The sequence below is a fragment of the Teleopsis dalmanni genome, chromosome 1 (genome assembly GCF_002237135.1).
Source record: "Teleopsis dalmanni isolate 2A chromosome 1, ASM223713v2, whole genome shotgun sequence".
Classification (NCBI taxonomy): domain Eukaryota; kingdom Metazoa; phylum Arthropoda; class Insecta; order Diptera; family Diopsidae; genus Teleopsis; species Teleopsis dalmanni.
Window position 1 is genome coordinate 90,856,706 of NC_051846.1, and position 19,524 is coordinate 90,876,229.

General features: G+C 29.7%; 3 protein-coding genes across 7 annotated transcripts in view; 2 read left to right on the forward strand and 1 right to left on the reverse strand.

Moving 5' to 3' along the window:
* Positions 1 to 6: 6 nt before the first annotated feature.
* On the reverse strand, positions 7 to 2,242 carry LOC119673369 (tRNA-splicing endonuclease subunit Sen34-like). The gene is made up of 5 exons (XM_038084632.1): positions 1,867 to 2,242; positions 1,277 to 1,363; positions 946 to 1,218; positions 780 to 884; positions 7 to 729 (listed from the first exon to the last, which is right to left on the reverse strand). Exons 1-5 carry the CDS (start codon positions 1,955 to 1,957, stop codon positions 254 to 256), a joined length of 1,032 nt encoding a protein of 343 aa, XP_037940560.1. The 5' UTR covers positions 1,958 to 2,242; the 3' UTR covers positions 7 to 253.
* Positions 2,243 to 2,453: 211 nt separating this feature from the next.
* LOC119672960 (tubulin glycylase 3B-like) lies at positions 2,454 to 5,466 on the forward strand. Its single transcript, XM_038084146.1, has 3 exons — positions 2,454 to 3,742; positions 3,809 to 4,576; positions 5,159 to 5,466. Exons 1-3 carry the CDS (start codon positions 2,551 to 2,553, stop codon positions 5,245 to 5,247), a joined length of 2,049 nt encoding a protein of 682 aa, XP_037940074.1. The 5' UTR covers positions 2,454 to 2,550; the 3' UTR covers positions 5,248 to 5,466.
* Positions 5,467 to 14,525: 9,059 nt separating this feature from the next.
* Positions 14,526 to 19,524, forward strand: part of LOC119671016 — a 43,251-nt gene continuing 38,252 nt past the window's right edge. For 3 of the 5 annotated variants that reach the window (XR_005251758.1, XR_005251756.1, XR_005251759.1), the window contains exon 1: positions 14,591 to 16,005. The gene's annotated coding sequence lies outside the window, so the exon portion shown is untranslated. The other 2 variants (XM_038081499.1, XR_005251757.1) reach the window with 2 other exon arrangements.

Sequence of the window (19,524 nt, forward strand, 5' to 3'; positions counted from 1 at the left end):
TGTGAAATATGTGTTGAATACAATTACATATTCATATATGTGTTTTATAATTGAAGCTGTTATATCCCAAATTCGTTGTCTTATATATGCGAATGAGTCCCGTGCGTATAACATAATCTATGAGTTGAAATATTCATCATCAAAACTGATTTATTACTGTTTAAGTTGATTTGCTGTCTTCAGTTAACCATTACATTGCATCGGAGGCAACATCTCCTTCCTCGTAACATTCCTTCAAGTCTTAGAATATGTATTAATTTTCAGTAGAAGATTTATTTTCAGTGGACACTTCATTTTCGGTAGATTCATTTTCAGTAGAGGATTCATTTTCAGTGGACGATTCATTTTCAGTGGACGATTCATTTTCAGTGGAAGATTCAGTTTTATCTTCTTTAAATGAATCATAAAACTGCTTGTTCCATTTAAATGTGTAGTACTTTAGTTCAGTAGTTTGGTTTTCATCTTTTTGTATTAGATACGCAACGACACTATTTTTTCTTACAGCCGTCGCCATTCGTGACATAGTCATCATTTCATAATAATGCAATTTACCATCTGGTAACAAATTAATAATATGAGAAGAATGATATCGCTCAGGATCTCCATTATAAATAATAAAATCCCCTCCATACACATCGCCACAAGTTATATAATAACCACGCATCCATAAATCCCTAAATACTCGGTATTGAAAAGAGTTGTTGTCTTTAACACTCACAATTTTAGCTTCTAAAAAAAACGTAGTTAAAAATAATTTATTTGTAGAAAGTGAGTCTTACTATGTGGCAGGGGGAATCCATTAAAAAAAACGTATAAACTTTTTTCATTCAGTGCAAAACTACTTTCCGTATTATTCACATTTTCCGTTATCATTTTATTTATTTCTGCACATATAGAAAATTGTTAATAACTTTTTATGTATGATATTTTTGTTAAGAATTTTACCTTCAATATTAGGTAATGGTGTTATAACGGTCGCAGAGGAATGTTTTCTTTTGCCCAAATGTTTTCTTGGAACTGATAATTCTCTATCCACTGTTTTTTCTGCGACATTCATTTCATTGCATGCTTTTAATTGCTGCGTGGAACGGTCTTTAAAGGCCTCTTGCTCAGCAACTGAGGGTTCTCCCAAAAGTCTTTCTTTTTTAGATACTAGTACAGCAATGTCCCGCTCCAACAACAAACGTGTTTCTAGCGGCGTCAATCGCACAGGAATACCTAGATTTTGAAAGAAAATGTGTTAAAATTTTTTAAATAAAATTTTAGTTTTTCTTACTAAAACGTGACGCCAACACTTTTCGAGCAAAGCAAGCTTCTCTTCTTGCTCCAATTATACGATATTTCTTTCGAAGTGTAACATAATCTGTAGAAAAATAATAAACGATTTAAAATATTAAAGTGTTAAACTATAGCAGTTATAAAACTATATCTTACAAAATTGAGTAAAGTAATTTTTTTGTTCATGTATAATATTTAACGGAACAGTTACCCGATCTCAAAACAAAATTATATATAAAAAATTTTATAATGAACACATACATATTTCACTTACTTAGCTACTCTCTTTTTAAAAAAACTAAAATTACAGTTTTAATTTGACATTTTTTTACTGTGGAGCTGCGCACAAACTGCCAAAATCAGCAACGTCCATAACTTAAAATGGTTGTAACAGGCCAGCCGGCGTGCTTTTTCGATTAACGGAATAAGGCATGCAGTTTAAGAAAAGGGACGCCAGTTGGCCTTATTCAATACAACTATGTATGTATAACGTTACAAAATACATCTGACAGTATATACTATAAAAAATATTAATATAATGCCCAAATTACATACAATAATTCCTACAAGAAACGTTTATGTTCTTACCATTATGATTGAAAACAAAGCCGGTACCACTTATAAGTGTTAAAACTATTTTCTTTTGCGTAGTTTCTGAAGTTTTAGAATTCTCCTCCATTGCGTATTACACACAACACAGAAATATTCAATTAATAAAAATCCAAAGCATTTATTAATAAATTATATTTGCTAAAAACAACAAATTCTACCAACTGTTCTTTTGCGGCGGTAACTTCCTTATACCATTTTTGTATTTCTTATGTTTACATTTTTTGACAGTTCATGTAGCCATTCACAATAAATAAAATCATATGTATGGTTACTTGATAACCGAATATGTTTTGTGTAGTGCACGTAAGACTGTTCGATCCTATTTCGTTTTGTATATATTTATACAATTATAATAATAAACAATTATAATAATAAATAAAGAAAACAGAACTAAATATATTTAAAATAAAATTATTGCACCTTGCCGAATTGATTCAAAATTTCTACTGAAAAAACCATATGACTACGTTATTCTAGTACAGAAAGCAAGCCATGATTTGTTTTATCAAATAGAAAATTTCTGTTATATATCTAGATATTTTTAAACTTCAGATATATTTTTTTGTTCGTAGTTTTGACAAATTCGTATTAATGGTTTGCTCACACTTTTTGGTATTTTAAAATTATTTCATAAAGTTTAGAGGTTTTTGGATACGAAAAATGGCATTATCAACATCCAAAATTAAGTACAAGAATCCTATTTCAAAAATACGAACTTTGGTACAAAATTTAGATGCTGAAATAATAGAACTCTCCACAAGCTTCTCGATATCTAAAAAAGAAACTGTTAAGGATAAGCTGAGTGTAGCTAATATTTATAATGTTAAAAGAAATGTGACCAAGCTAGGTGTGCATACTCGACTACCAACCACTAAAATTGAGGTCCGTATGCTATCAAGCGTATACCAATCGAAAGTTCAAGATGCATATAGGAATAAAAGGATCTTTATAGTCTACGGTTCCTATAACATAATAAGACAAGAATTATATGACCGTGGTTGGTTAGAGAAATTGCCACCGAATCGGTACTCATATCTACAAACATTGCCTGAGGACTCCTTAATGCGTCACGCACGACCTGGAAATGATTATGAAATAGTCATGATATCAAAACTTTTAGCGCGTTACCCCGCATTCTTTATATGGCAACCTAAAGGTATGCAAGATATGTGCGGAGATATATTTCCACTTAGAAATCGTATACGTCGTGGTTTGAAAGTCGATTTTTCAACAAAAATCGGACTTATTGGATGTTCTGAACTTGAGGTGTGGTACAGACGAGATTCGATGTGTACAATGAAATATCCGCGCTTCTACAGACTTGGTGGTAGAGTTGAAGAACGTTTATCGTTTGTAGAAGACTACAACAACACACAATGTCGCAGCCTGATCCGATATTTATGGGAAAATATTGAAGATCCTAATTTGAATATCGATCAAAAAAACGGCACCGTATCAATGGATTTGATTGCGTTTGCACTCAAAAACATTCAAAACCAACTTGATGAATTGGAGAATAAAAACTTGGACATCATACCTACAAAAAATGACGAGGAGAAAATAGCCATGAGAAACTTCATAATAAAATCTAATAGCATTATATACAGAAAGGCATGGCTAACCACAAACCACGACAACCTTGTTGGTGAAGTTGAATGCGGAATGCATATGATCAAGAAACTTGAAAAGAAGCAACTAGGCCTTAATTGGGAAGGTTTTCGAAACCTTTGGATTTTAAAGCCAGGTTATCAGTGCCGTGGTATAGGCATTGTTGTAAAAAAATTTCTAAACGAAATACTAGACCATGCAAGTAAAAATATGAATGGGAGTTACATTGTACAAAAATATATTGGTGAGTAACCTCTCATAGTAATTTAATCCTACTAAGATTTTTATTTTTTTTCATCATATTTTCTAGAGCGACCTTTACTAATATATAAAACTAAGTTCGATATACGCGCTTACATGCTCCTAACTGTTGCAAGTGAGCACGTAAGCATTTGGCTATACAACGACTGCTATCTGAGATTTAGCTCACAGGAATTCAACATGACGGACTTACGAGAAGCCATACATTTGACCAACAACTGTGTGCAGAAGAAGTATAAAAACGATGCATATCGAAGTAAAAACCTACCAATTCATAACATGTGGCACTCTGCACAATTTAAAGAGTATCTTCGACGGTTGCCCGGTGGACAAAATGTATGGAACAAGATAATATACCCCGGCTTTATACAGAACTTAATTGCGGTTGTATTGGCGAGTTTCGAAGATACAAAGTTCGTTAAAAATAGTTTTGAAATGTATGGTTGTGATTTTATGTTGGATGAAGAATTCAACCCAATTTTAATAGAAATTAATTCCACCCCAGATTTGTGTCATTCTACTTCAGTAACAGCAAAGCTGTGCCCACGTGTTCAGAAGGATCTAATTAAAATTGTTGTCGACTCAAAAGACAATCCCAATACATCTACTGGACAGTTTAACCTAATATTCAAAGTTGTACATAAAATTTTAAGGGAAGTCGAGCCAAATTGCAAAGTAGCTTTATCCGGCGAAAAACTTCCCCTACCAGAGCGTTTCCAGGATAAAATTCTGAAAACAGCTATGAAGCTAAATAAGAAGAAAGAAAACGCTACTTATTTCAAAAATACAGAAGCACATCGAAAGGCAACTGGCGCAGGTAATTAAAATAAAAAGCGCAAAGTCGAATGCACACTTTTTTGAAATCACGCGGGAGTATAGTATATTTTTACATTAGGTCTGTTCTACGAGCTTCTCGTTGTAATACTCAAGTAAAACACAAGTTCAAACTGAGAGCGTAACACAAATAAGTGACAAATTACGCTTTTTACTCATTTTTTCATGGAACAGCTTTGTGTAAAATTAGTGAGAACAACCACTGCCGCACAATTAAACAATACATAAATTTAAATTCAAACCAAAACAGCTGATTCACAAGTCTGTGGCGCTTTTTTAATTTTCGATAAGAATGATACGCTCTCTCAGATGCTCTCATTTACTCGAAAATTTCCTATTGGAACGCAGTTGAGTATAAACAGTGCTACGAGTACTAAAGTTACTACGAGTAGCTCGTGGAACAGACCTATTATTTGGTAGAAGACAAAATAAATTTGCGTTCTTTTGTTTTCTACCGACAAATGTAAGCCAGTATGATGCTATCTCTCTCTTTTTCTCAAATTTTATTTTTTAATTACAAATTATATTAAACAAAATTAAAAGTAGCCTAATTTTTAATATTTAGGTGCACGAAGGAAGGCAAAAGCTAAAAAATCAAATATTTCAGTGAAGGCACTTTCAAAACCTGACACAACACTAGTGAAGGATACTTAGACGCCTCACAAAATCATGCCAAAATGAAAACAAAATCCAAGTACACAAAAAAATTGCATGATCAACTTTTTGCTCGAAAATATTATTGATCAATACATGGTAATATATAATAATAAATTTACAAACTTACGTTTTGCTAATTTCTGGAGCGTCCGATGGCGGTAATCTTTAAAACAAGTACATTATTAACAACTTGAAAAGCGCGAATAGTTGACAGAATACGATTATTTGATCATTTCTTCTTCTTATGTTCTATTACAAAACATTCATGAACATTCACAATAAACTAAATAAAATTATGAACTACTTAAAGACTTTATTGTTAACAAATTTGTCATATAAGAAAATATTAATAGGCCTTTTCTTTGTAATTATTGGTAAGAATTTTTTTTTTTTTATATTAATTTTCATTCCCTTTAATAGTAAAATAATAAATAGAAAAAGTAACGTATGTGTTACGAACAATGACGACACAAAATACGAAGAATTAACGAAATCATTCGTTAACAGTTAACTGGAAATTTCGTATGTACTTCTAAGAATAGTTCACAATATAGGAATTTTTAGTTTTGGCAACCATGCGATTTGATATTTATACAAAATTCAATATTAGGCCTCTTCTTATGTAACATATCCAGTGGCGTAACTACATTTTTTAGGCCTGTAAGCAAATTCTAACTAAGGGGCCCCTACCAACATACTAAGGGGCCCCTCTTTTTATACTATTTACACGAAAAAATGTGAAAAGGATATATAAGGTTTGTCAAGATTTTTGTAACGCATTAAAGGAAACGTCGGAAATACCATTAAGTATATATCAGTACAATATATATATACTTTTTCAGTTCAAACTACTCTCTCAGCTTTTGAACTCTTCGAATGAAACTTTACACACATACTTTTCGGGAGCCGACCCTTTTCACCATTTGATTTGATTGAAATTGGACGTCTATTTCTTGTAGCTGTGATATAAACTTAACAATCGGATATGAGGTTTCTCCGTTTTTAATAAAGGTATTCAAATGGAATTTGGTGTATACAGTACTGATATTTGCAAAAGACAACGTACAAAATTATTTTCAAATGGGTTTAAATCTAAATATAGCTTCCATATAAGTCTCTCGATTAAGACACATATTTTTCTTAGAAAAACTTTTTTATTTTATAAATAGGTTTAATATTTTATTTGAAGTACATACATATTATGTACTTTAAATTTAAAATTTACGTATCTTTTATAAAATGCAATATGAAGTTATTCGTCCCAACAAAAAACGTTTCGTCCCACTTTTGAGAATTTATTAAAAATAAATACAATGAATAAAAAAATTTATAGTGGGGCCCCCTAAATTCGGGGGCCCGAAAGCGTTGCTTCCAGTTGCTTCCCTGTAGTTACGCCACTGAACATATCACAAAAGAACAACTGCTTATTTGAAAAATAACATATAAAACAACAACATTGCTGGCTTATTAAGTCCAACCTTTTTGAAATCGCTTAACTAATAAGCAGCTCAAATCGCATGGTTGCTAAGACTAAAAATTCATATATTGTGAACTATTCTTAGAAGTTTTACGAAATTTCCAGTTAACTGTTAATGAATGATTTCGTTAATTCTTCGTATTTCGTGTCGTCATTGTTCGTAACACATACGTTACTTTTTGTATTTATTATTTTACTGTTAAAATGCATGAAAATTCACAATTTATTCTAATCACGTAAAAAAAATATTACAAAGTTGCCATTGAAAGTAGTGTTGTTTATTTTATTCGTTTTTTTGCGACATACAAAAGAAAATACCTATTGAACGTATTATAAAATTAAATAAGTTTTTAATTAAATCACACAAGGATTTTAAAGTTAAGATTGAAAAGACAATTTGAGTAAAATAGAAACAAGTGGTACAATTAGTTAACGAACGTTTCTTTTAAAAGCAAAAATTTGTCCTTTTGTTGAATTACCATACAGGCCGTTTTACTCATGTATACATGTATTAATACCAAAGAATATCTTTACAAGAACGGAAACTCCGCCCACTTCGTGAGAGTGCATTTGAAATTGTTTTTGAAAACTTATTTTTTATAACATTTCGGCACACGTATTAAATACATGTGATCTTACCACGATAACATCAAATTGCTCTCTTTTTGGGGTTGCAGTATAATAATTTGCTGCTACTTGTTAATCATATGTTAACTTTTTAGTAATATAAAAAACTTATGCTTCCTTATTTGGTTAATAATATTACATTACGTAAACAAAATATATATTGTAACAAGTAATATATGATAAATAAATTTATAAATTAATATATAATAATTTGAATCAATTAATTTAAATCAGTTTAGTTTGTTTAATAATGTAATATATATTCAGTGAATTAATTTTTGTTGCTATTTTCATATCAATTTTATAGTATTTTAATTTATTACGTTCGGCAACAAACTTTTGTAGAAGCAAATTTTTTAATTAAATAAAAACAAACAGTTTTGAATATTTCTTATTTAGTGAGTTATATTTTCTTATATATTTTTTGAGCGTGCAAAACATTATTTCAAAAACAATTTTGATATAATAGCATTAAATACCGTTTTGATGTGAAATTAATAACAAAGATTGAAGCTACTACCAATTCACTTTTTTATACGGCAGCACTTAAGTGATCCATGATAAATTGTGTTTCTCTCCGAAGACTTAATTTTTAAATTTAGTGCCAAAAAATATGTTGATGAGGAAGGGTGTACGCGCATTCTCTTTAAATGTGTGGTACGTATTATTGCCTTGCATGCATTTCTAATTGATTAGTAACAATAAATCTGTTGATAAGGGAGGATGTGCGCGCATCCGCTCTAAATGTATGTGGTGAATAATACTTATTATTAATTTACGTACATTAGTGTGTGATCAGTAGCGAAAAATCTATTGATAAGAGTGGGTGCATGCGCATTCATTGTCGGATTTAAGAGTTTTTCTTATGAAGATATATTTTTATATAAAATTTAACAATTTTTAAATTTTAATATTGAAAAATTTTAATTTTATATTATGATTATAAAATATATTTATATATAAATACTAAAGTATTTAAAAATATTAGCTAAGTTTAATTAAAAGAAGTACAAGTTGTTTACATAATTTATTATTGTTATGAAATGAAATAGACTTGATTATTTACCAGAATTAATGCAAGATTTAAACGAGATATATGCTATACATTTTTAGTTCATCTGTTTAATGAATATTATAAATATTTACATAATATAAAAATTAAAAACATACTTATTTTTTTTTGTGTTGTTTATGTAAAGAATATATGAATATTTTCTTCAGAATTTAAATGATCTTAAAAACATAAATTTATTAGGGTTCATGATATGATCATTAACATGTAGCGCCTTATGTTTATGTTTTAAATATTTTAATCTCAATGTGAACATAAAATACACACTTACTAATATTTTAAAATAAATAGTAAAATACTTTCGTTAAACTGTTTTATTAGAAATATGCATAGAAATTAAATGAAAATTAATTTTCTTTCATCATTATTATGTGAAAATTTAAAAAAAGAACTATAACAAATTTTTTACATTCCTTGTATTTTCCTATTTCTACATTTAGTTTATTTAGCTATGTAGTTTATTCGACCAAAGTTCAAGATTTGGTATGCATTTTCCACACCACCCAAGAGGTATGCATAAAGGTGCGTTACCGAGTTTATATGTCGGTTCCCCAAGAGGCATATCCACTATTATATATTGGTTATAATTTTTTACAGATTTTTACAAATACAAAATTAACAGAATAATAATTACAATACTTTTAAAAATTAATTGCAAATTTAAATATACATAAACTAAAAGCAAAAAATTATTAAAGTAAAAACTTAATTTATATGTAAAAATCAACTGAATATCATGTGGAAAACTAAGCTTATGAATGCGTTACACGCAAGAGCTTTTGCTTATAGTCAGGTGTATTTAGAACCCTATTAAAAAATTTTAACAGGAAATACATGCGTACCCTTATAAAAAAAGTTAAAATACTGTCTGTTTTGCAGTTTTGACAGCAAACATATGGACGTATATTTTTTAATTTTTGGTATAAAAATTGTGCTATACCTACTTTTTGGTAACTGCTATTAAAGTGTTTGCAAAATTTTAACTACTTTTTGTTAAATATTTGCGCAGTAAATTTTGTATGATTTGGCGCAACGAAATTTTATATTACTCTCAAAAAATCAAAACCAAAAAACAAAACCACACTCTTTCTTACACTCTTCATGGTAAACTTTTTGAAATATTTCGTTCTCAAAAGTACTCGAAGCATCGGAAAAAGGTGAAAAGGTGAAAAATTTCAGGGATTTCAGCTGGTGTTAGTGCACTTTTCACTAACACTTTCAAGAGCTCTACGGCAAATTGTTGTTGTGCGAAAAAACAAATTTTAGTTCACAATGGAGTTGCCGTTCTTGTAAGGTATTCTTTGATTAATACCTTTACAGAACAGTGTCAGAAATGGTTTGTGTATCGAATAAATCAGTTTTCGTAATTCACAATGAAACAATATTAATTGCAAGTCTGTTCGATTAGTAAATGTTAAAAAGGGAATTAACTTGAAACTAAAAGAAAGAATAAAAAGTTTGCTTGAAGCAAACTTCAAGCAAATACAAATTTTAAACAAAAATGTATATGCGAATGAATTAACAATTTATTATATGAAATCTATTTTCTTTAATAAATTAATTAAATTACTCAAGAAACAAGCAAAAATTTTGTTATATATTAGAACAAACGTAAGGGAATTTCATTTTAAGGAATAAGAAAATATAGCGGCGAATCTTGTCGAAAAACAAATGGCTTTTAGTTTGTTCTATTATTTTGCCGTTCATAAAATTTTGAAAGTGAAAGTGTTAACACAAACTCGCTATGCGAAAATTGCTTATGTCTTAACATAGTATTTATTTATAACAAATAAATGTAGAATCCAATGAAATAAAAAATGAATCAAAAATTTCAACTAAAACACAATACGCTCTCCACACAAATTAAAGACCGTATTATTTACGATTTTCTTGAATTCGCCATATTGTCAATTTGTTTATTATATACACAAACCACTTTATTCTGTACAATTAAAGTATTTAGAAAATTTGCTCATTGCATAAAATAATATTAATGTTTAATGATTGTTAATGCATAGAGGAATAAAAAAAGAACTTTAAAAATAAAGTGCAATTTCTTACACTCTGACTACAATAAAATAATGGCACAATTATAATAATAGTATTAAAATTTACACATACATTCCTTGAACTTTTTAATTAAAATAAGTTTTAAATTATATATTTTACTCCCAATAATAAATAATATTGTTTTGCTTATTATTATTTATTTATATAAAAAGTATTATTTTGTTAATGCTGTCTCAATAATGAAAATGGAAAATGGAAAAATTATTGTAAAAAAAATTTGAAGTATTATAATCAAATGACGTTTAGCTCATAACAAATATTGGAGTGAAGGCAATGACTGTAGCCAGAATAATTCAGTTCATTGGAATCTTAACAAATTACAATATTAAATGCTTATTGAAATTCAATAAATAAAATTTTGCAGTTTATATTGTTATTTATGCTTAATTATTAATCCCATTCATAGTGAGTTGAAAACGGCCGACGGTTAGCTGTGAATAATTGTTTCGATCCCTTCGTTTCGATGTAGATCCAATTACCAAGGACTGATTACTTTAATTGTTCAGAAAATCCATGCAAATGCTTATTATTCAATTTAAGTGTATATATCCACTTATTTTTTTATATTTATTCTAATTTCTATAAGACGGAACTTAAACAAATGTCTTTAAAATACAAATAGATGAAATACAAATAGATGAATTTATAAATAAATATAATTTTGTTAATAATCAATTAAGCTGTTATTTGCTTTGCATATAATGAACAAGAACGATCCCTTGAATTATCGAGCCATTTAATGATTTTACAGCGCCACCTAACGAGATAGTAATAGAAGTCTTTTATTTCTGCTGCCAACATAAATAAGCAATGTTTTTATTACTTCATCTGATCCAAAGCAATAAAAAAAGTAGTTGACTGGACAACCAACCTCAAGGCTATGTAAACTACAATATATATTTTCTTAGTCTCAATTAGTGATAATCGATCAAGTGTCTTTTCTCCAGTAGCATTTGCGTGTTAATAGAGAACTGGTCTCTCAGAAAAAGATAGATAAAGTCTTTATAAAATCTTTTATGTTGATAATCGTAAAAGATTTCGCCTTTCATCATTTCAATTTATACATTTGGCTGCGGGTATACCTTCTGCTCAAAAAGTATCCGAATTTTGTTTTTTGGTAACTACTCCTTAAGTAATAAACCTTTTTCAAAAAATTTTTTTTTATTTTTTGAGCGCCATCTGTCAATTGGTTTGTTTACAGCAGATGTTAATGTGAGACTACCTCAAGTGCATTTAGCGATTTTTATTATGGAAAATTCTTGTTGTACGCGATTTTTTGACCAAACACGACACCACTGTCATCGCTCATTCACCATATTCGCGAGATCTGGCGCCGTGCGACTTTTTCCTGTTCCCGAAACTCAAATTGCCCCTTTCCTGGTAAACGTTTTGAGTCGATTGAATCGGTGAAAGAGAATTCGCCGAAGGAACTAAAAGCCATACCTTCATGGGCCTACGAAAAGTGTATGGAAGATTGGATTAAGCGTTAGCATATGTGTGTCGCTTCAGAAGGAGCAAATTTTGAAGAAGATAAAATAAAGTTGGAATAAAATTTAAATTTGTGTTTTATTTACAAAATCCTAGTACTTTTTGAACAGAAGTTATTGTTCCAAATTGTTGATTCCAATTCGTCTTGGTATTTTTATAATATATTGGAAATATTTCAACGATTATTAATTCAATGATAATTTATAAGTTATGTGTATTATCAGAGTAACTTTACTTGAATATTAAGCTTTTGAATGGGTAGGTTTCTGTACAAGTGCGCTCCTTTTCCATCCAATCGAATTTATATACTAGGTAGTGTTCAGATATGTATATCACTCAAATATAGGTATAAAACTAGTTTGTAGTTCATTACTCGTCGAAACCTCTCTATTAAATACCAAAGTTTCTATTAAGTAAAATAGTCACTATCGTCATAATTGATGTTAAAATGCAAAATAAAACTAGTTTACTAATTGTTAGTGACAGATATGTTAACTCAGGTGATTTCAGAAGATAGTCTAAAAATACACAAAAAACATAGAATTATGGAAAACATAATCTGCAAACAATCACAGACGAAATTGCCTCTATACTCGTCAGCTAACAAAAGGTTTCAAAGTTACTGTTTTCAAACCCTCTCAACTGCGTAAATATTCTTATTCAATATACATACTTATGCACAATAGTACTGGGATAATATGACTAGAAATTTATAATGTCGTGAATTTAAGTACAATACCTCTGATTTGCTAAATTGTTTTGATTGAAGGTTGTACTGACGGTTCTGAAAATGTTGCTGATAAATTTTTGGCAAAGGTTGAATTATCACCACACAAGATATACTAAAAGCCACTAATACTTATATGTATATACTTCTTCGATATATGTTAGCAACGTAAATATAGTTCAAGCTGTGTCCAAATGTAAATCGACAGTCTTAACGACTTAAGTATTCAATGGGTTATTGTTTATGGAGCAGGAAAAGATATAGCGGACAAGAACTAACAAGTACCACTTCTAATACAACCTAAAAACACAGTGAAACATGATAAACACAGACAGATACAAAGACATCAGATCCATCATTTCATAAAGCCCCCGTATTCAGTTATTCTTTGTGTGACTTAATATTGTCCACAGGTAAAATAGAGTCAAGGTGATGAATCACCAACTCATTTGGATATCAGGACATATATCTAATACAATGCCTTGCAAACCGCAACCTTTTCTCGACTTATTCAAAGTCATGCTCAAATAGATGTGATGAAGTACCGTGTAATCCCAAATCTGTTGAAGAAATGTTATAAACAAGGTAACACAAACACATGCGGTCAATGTTCCTTGTACTTTATATCAGCATTATAATAAAAATAATAAAATTCTTCTTACTTTATTTGTAGAATTGTTATATACATTTTACCATAATCTAAAAACAAAAATTATAAAAGACATATGTACAGGAACTGAATTTTATTGGAAAAAACTTCTTTCGCCTTAAATACAATTCTACAATTTTAATTAGTTCTTCCATGTTAAGCAGTAAGCAATAATTGTTTTGAATGCGATACGATTTTCTTTAAAATAATCTACTGCAGTACCGTACTGCATTTATATGTGATGTCCCATATACCACAAACTTACTGTACCGCATCTGTTTGGGCATATCCTTAATCTCTTGCGAAATCATCTATAGACGATCATCTATAAACAATGACGGAATCACAACGACTGCAGACCCTCCAAATAGATTTTACTTAACATCAGTGGAAAGGCTACAGGGTTTTTTTTTGTGATTTTATGTCGCAAGACATAATGCGATATCCCACCAACGTTGCTGATGGCAACACTGTTGGGATCACTGATCAGAGCACTTATGCTAGAGACCCTGCCGTTGCTGACAACAAGTTATGTCCACTTTATTAATACAAAGTTTATTAAAACTTTATTAATTAAAACGATTGTTGGTCTTGATTCGTCTTGATATTATAATATATTAAAACTATTTTATAGGTTATTAATTAGGTGATAATTTATCAGTTATGTGTATTGTCAGATATATTTTATGACCACTTTATTTAAAGCGCGATGTAGCCATGGAACATTCTCCATGTTTTGATTCCACCTTCATCTAACTCACACTTAAAGCTCTTAAAGTTCGCAAGTGTAACGTTATAAATCAATTAAATTAAATATTAAATATAATTTCCTTATCTCATTCAAATATTCTTCGGTTCCTCTAAAGTAGCCGAAAATGTTTGTAATATGAATGCGACTCGCAATACAAAGTATCTTCAGGTTTTGAGTGTTTTTAAAGTTATGCTGCATTATTCCTTTCTAGAAATAAGATAAATAATAATTTATCTGTAATTTTTTCTAGGTTTTAATGGGATATCGACTCCACACGGTGGGTTTTGATGCTTTTTCCTTATGAAAATAAATTACTTTCGGCGTTACAAACATCTTTATGAACTTAATACATATACCTTTTCATTCATAATTGTGTGAAGGGTATGTTTACGATCAAGTTAGTATTTCAATTAATTCATTAAACAAATTTCAACATTTTAGACATATTTAGATATTTTCATAATATTGGGTAATATCTCGGTTTATGATCAAGAGTTCATTAATTTTTTCTTTTTATTGTTTTTAGTTTTCAAATTCGTCGTTCAATATAAAGTTTCGGTGCCTGTCTATAGTCACATAAATCACGTAGTATCTCCATTCGATTCGGCTAAAAGCAGCTGTGGAAAGCGAGCAGCGTCCAGAGCAGCACTGTTGGCAAGACGAGATACTTTTCGACTGACTAGAAAAGCTACGTTCGCGTTGGGAAATAGCACCCAACGACGAATTCGCAGCCGCATACGAGCTTCGTAGTAAAGAAGATTTATACTCAGTGAAGTGGAAATTTTTTTACTTGTGCAGTACGTACTTGATATCTCCAAGATTGCGGCCGGTAACAGTCCAAATGGTAACGAGCGGAGGAGGAGCAGAACACGTCTGCTCTTGCTGATGCTGATGTTGCTGCATCGACTTAGAGCACGACGCTGATACTAAACGCTCCGATCATTGCGACTAGACGCTCAGTGAGCAAGCAAACTTCACGACAACGGTACAATAGTAGCAGCTGTGGTTCCAACAACACTGAACGCAAGCCCACAAGCTGATTGAATTTTATCTATACGAAATATTACGGAAAATCACATTAGCAATTATTTTTTCGAGCTAACTTTTTTGTTATTAATTTGCGCCAGAAGAAATCTTAAAGGTGAAAACCGTTTGCCGACGAACGTAAAAAGCCGTGTAACCTCGTGTAACTTCGTTGGACGTTTTTACGCGGCATGTGCGAATTCGTGATTTGTAAATATTATCTTTTCGACTTGAGATGTTCGGCGGTGCCTCTGTGAACGCATCTAAGCAATGAAAACAATAGACTTTTGTTTACTTTGAGACGTCGCATAAAACCACTAAATTCCATAAAAAACCAAACAATAAAGCAGCGAAATGACTTCGTATTAAACACGCTGGAGTGCAACAACAAAAGTAATAAGCCAAGCAAAAAGTTCGATTGCAAAACGATTATGAAAAACAAGCAAAATCATAAAAAAATCCCAAGTGTAATTTTACTTTAAATTCCAAATTTCCAGTTAAAAAAGTCTCGTGTGTGCAGTCTGCTTCTCGTTATCAGTTCATTCTCAGTGGAACACAAACGCACATACATACATCCAAACGTACATGCAGACATTATTTGTAGTGCATAAAGGCAAATAGCAAAAAATAAATAAGAAATTTATAAATACACAAATCAACAGCAGCGAACAATTCATATTTTGTGTGAGTATGTGTGTCAACAATACGTCATTCATCAAAATATTATTGTATTTTAAGTTGCCTTACCTTGCGTGTTGTTGTTTTTGGCGCTAATGCTTTTTTTTTCTTGACTGGATGCTGTTGGTGCTTGAAAGCTTCATTAATTCTCATGTGTTCCATACAAAAACAATACGCCAGCTAAACAGCTTTTGTAAGTATTCGCCTCATACTCTTTCGTTTACTAATTCAATAACGATCAAGCTCCATAAATGTCATTTGCCTAACATAAAAATATTTTTGTCTCATTTCTTAAGCAAAATGTCTTGCTCAGTTGTATTGCTTTTCTTTTAAAAAAGGTTTGCAAAAAAATGATTTTGTTTTTTTAAGAAATTTACTTAAAAGGGTCGCGTATCCAGCAAGACCCCTATCTTATTAAAGTGTTTTCATACTATATAAGATTTGCGAAGTATATAAAACACTGTGGCTATCAAAATAAGTAAACAAAAAAATAGCAACAATTAAAATATATTTTGAAAGTGATTCGCCAAAATGCAAAAACAAAATTATGTTCAATAAATTTCAATAGCATGAAATACATATACATACATATACGTATGTATGGCACATACATACATATATTACTTCTTTTAACATTGTTTTATTTTATTAAATAAATAGGTAAATATTTTCTTCTATTCATATATTTTTACAAAAACAGATTTGCATCAAATCACTTTTAATCACGGCTTATCGAAGCCGTCTTAAAAACAACAATTCTAAATGCATTTACTGCTTTAACAAAATTTTATAACAAAGTATATACCATTAAAAAACTGTGGATTGTGTTGATTTGCTAAAGCAAATTGTTGTTGCGAACCTCTAGATGGTCCACTTGGGCAAAAGCTCTACACATTTAAGAGCGACTTGTGATATCTTAAAGCATTTATTATTTTTGTTTTTGTCTGTTGTATTTCTTGTCTTTTAAAAGCCTCGCAAAAGAATAATTTTTTTTTAAAGATATTTATTTAAAAGGGTTGCGTGTCAAGAAAGATCCCTAATTCATTAAAGTGTTTTTAAACTAATTTTTCTTACGCATATAATATATAATTGTTAATTAATTATTATTACAACCGGGTATAGGCCGTTTATTTAACACATAAAACTATAAAAAATTATTGAAAAATATTAATTATATATTAATTTTTATAAAAAATGTTTCGGTAGACCATCTTCGGTATAGAATAAGCAAAAAAAAAGTTACTTACATGTAAATAAAAATATATACATATGTATATCTTAACAAAAAAACTAAAAATGCCAAACGTTGTTGTTTCTTTCAATGCTTGACAATTCAGAAAAAACAAACAAAAAATTAAAATTAAAAAACAAGACTAATTGAACAAACAATGGAAGAGGAAATTTGATGTTAAATTTATTAGTTACTCCTATATATTATATTTTTCTGCTATAATTGATCAGAGAACTATAGATTTGTGTAAGACTCTCTATCTCTTTTTTGTAGTTGTCTCTGATTATCCGGAACATCAATAATGTGTAACATTTCCAGCATTAGTCTACGTCTATAATTTGTCTCTTTGTTAATGCTCTGTACTTCATCAAAATTTGGAGTATGGCTCATCTCGCAAGTATGCGAGATAATATAATTAATTAATATAATTAAGTGTTATATTAGCCAATTAGCCAATATTAGCAAATGACCATTGCTTCAAATTATTGTTATAAATAAAAATGATAAAAAAACAACAAATTATTATACATTAATTTTTATTTTATTTTTAATATATCGACTTTAGTCTAAACTGTTCAGAAAAAACATAAATATGATTAATACTTAATGAAGATGTAAAATAATTTAAGTTATTTTTCTAAGTTTTATTTATAACAATAATTAAAAGTAATTGACCAATTAGCATAATATAACATCTTAATTTTATAAATTGCTTACAAATTTATAGCTAAGTGATCAATATAAATATACATAACATACATATATTCAGTTGAATAAAATTATTAAATTAAGACCTGGTCGGTCGCCATCTAAGCTGCTAAAATTCTTCAGAAAAAAAGTTGAGAAAGTCAAGAATCGGGTAGGTCAATTGGAGTTAGAACAGTAGGCTAACAGTATCGCATATAGTTAAATCATTATATATAACGTTACATAGTCATGCCTGCTTTCAATCCAAGACTGTACATGAATGGTACATAATAGATGGGCTCTTACATATGTATATATATATATTATCATTTATATATCAGGTGATCTGGCTACAGATAAAATTAATATATATGACTACATGTATGATTAAAATTAATTATATTTCTGCTTATTTTCAAGTTATTTCTTTTTAAACAGATAATGTCAGGAATGATTTCTGCAGAATTTCTGGAGAGAACATTACCTTTTTCTTTTCTGAGTGTATCTACTTTTTTATTCTATTTTTTTGATGTTAACAGTAATTATTGCAATCACTGTAATGATTTGAAAAAGGAATTTTATTAAGGGATGAATTAACACTGTTAATGGTTAGCTTCGTCTTAAAGCAATGTACATTATATATGTATATGATATTCCACACTTCGATATAATAGATAACTCTAGGGAAAACATTGTCGCACCGATTCTTATTGGTCTTATAATGGTTGTACAATGTATGTTATTTTCGGAGGTCAACCAATCAGTTTAATAGCGCTATTAATGCGCTTCGAAGAAATAGTAAAGCGCATCGTTTTTTTCGCATATATCGCATCGTTTTAAATTGGCATCCCTTGTAAAGGGATGTACACCAAAAGAGATAATGTAAAATGAATTTAAAGCGCTCCAAGTATTCATAGAATGAAACGTTCAGAGTATCAAAGAACCAGATTGGTAAAAAGAGCTTGGAGATAATTTGTGGACTTTCGCAGCTATGAAAATACAGATCACATTTTATTTGTGCAAATGATCGCATGTTAAATGTTCAAAGGCATTGACATGTTGAAAAGTAAAGAAAACGATATTTAATTGTTTTTCAAATATTTATATGTCTTTCTGAAATTTGAAATATTTTCACAACATTATGGATATTTTAATATTTTCAGTAATTTTTTATCTTGTATTCTAACATCGTCTTTTCGAAGCATTTTTTCAATTCGCTATTTTCTTTATGAATAATTTGAAGCATTTCTCCACAAACATTTTTTTTTATTTGTATGCTTATTATAGGGTACTTATCATCGTCATCATCATAATGATACTTCACTTTTATTTGATTTCACATGAAGTCTGGCTTCTACAAATTTTAATTACACATTTTGTTGTTGTTGGGATCTATGGATAAGCACCTGCGTTCCGTACAAGCCAGACAACGTCTGCTCGCAGTAGATTTCGTTATAACCGCTCGGTTGAAAACGAAAATGAAATTCAATTTCAAATTCAAAATGAAAGTGAATTTAATTTTTTGGATAATTACCTTTTTGTGTAATGATAATTCATTAAACGTCAAAATGATGAGTTAACCTTGGCGATATACAAAAACTCTACAAATCATGAATCAAAATTTTAAATGCTGATAATTAGCGTTTAGTGTTATATATAAATGAGATTATTTAATATACAAAATAATATGAATCTATAATATAAATGATTCTAATTATTTATTATAGATTATTTATTATATAATAAATGTTTTTAGGTAGTTCTTTTTAAGTAGTTTTTCAATGTTGTCTTATT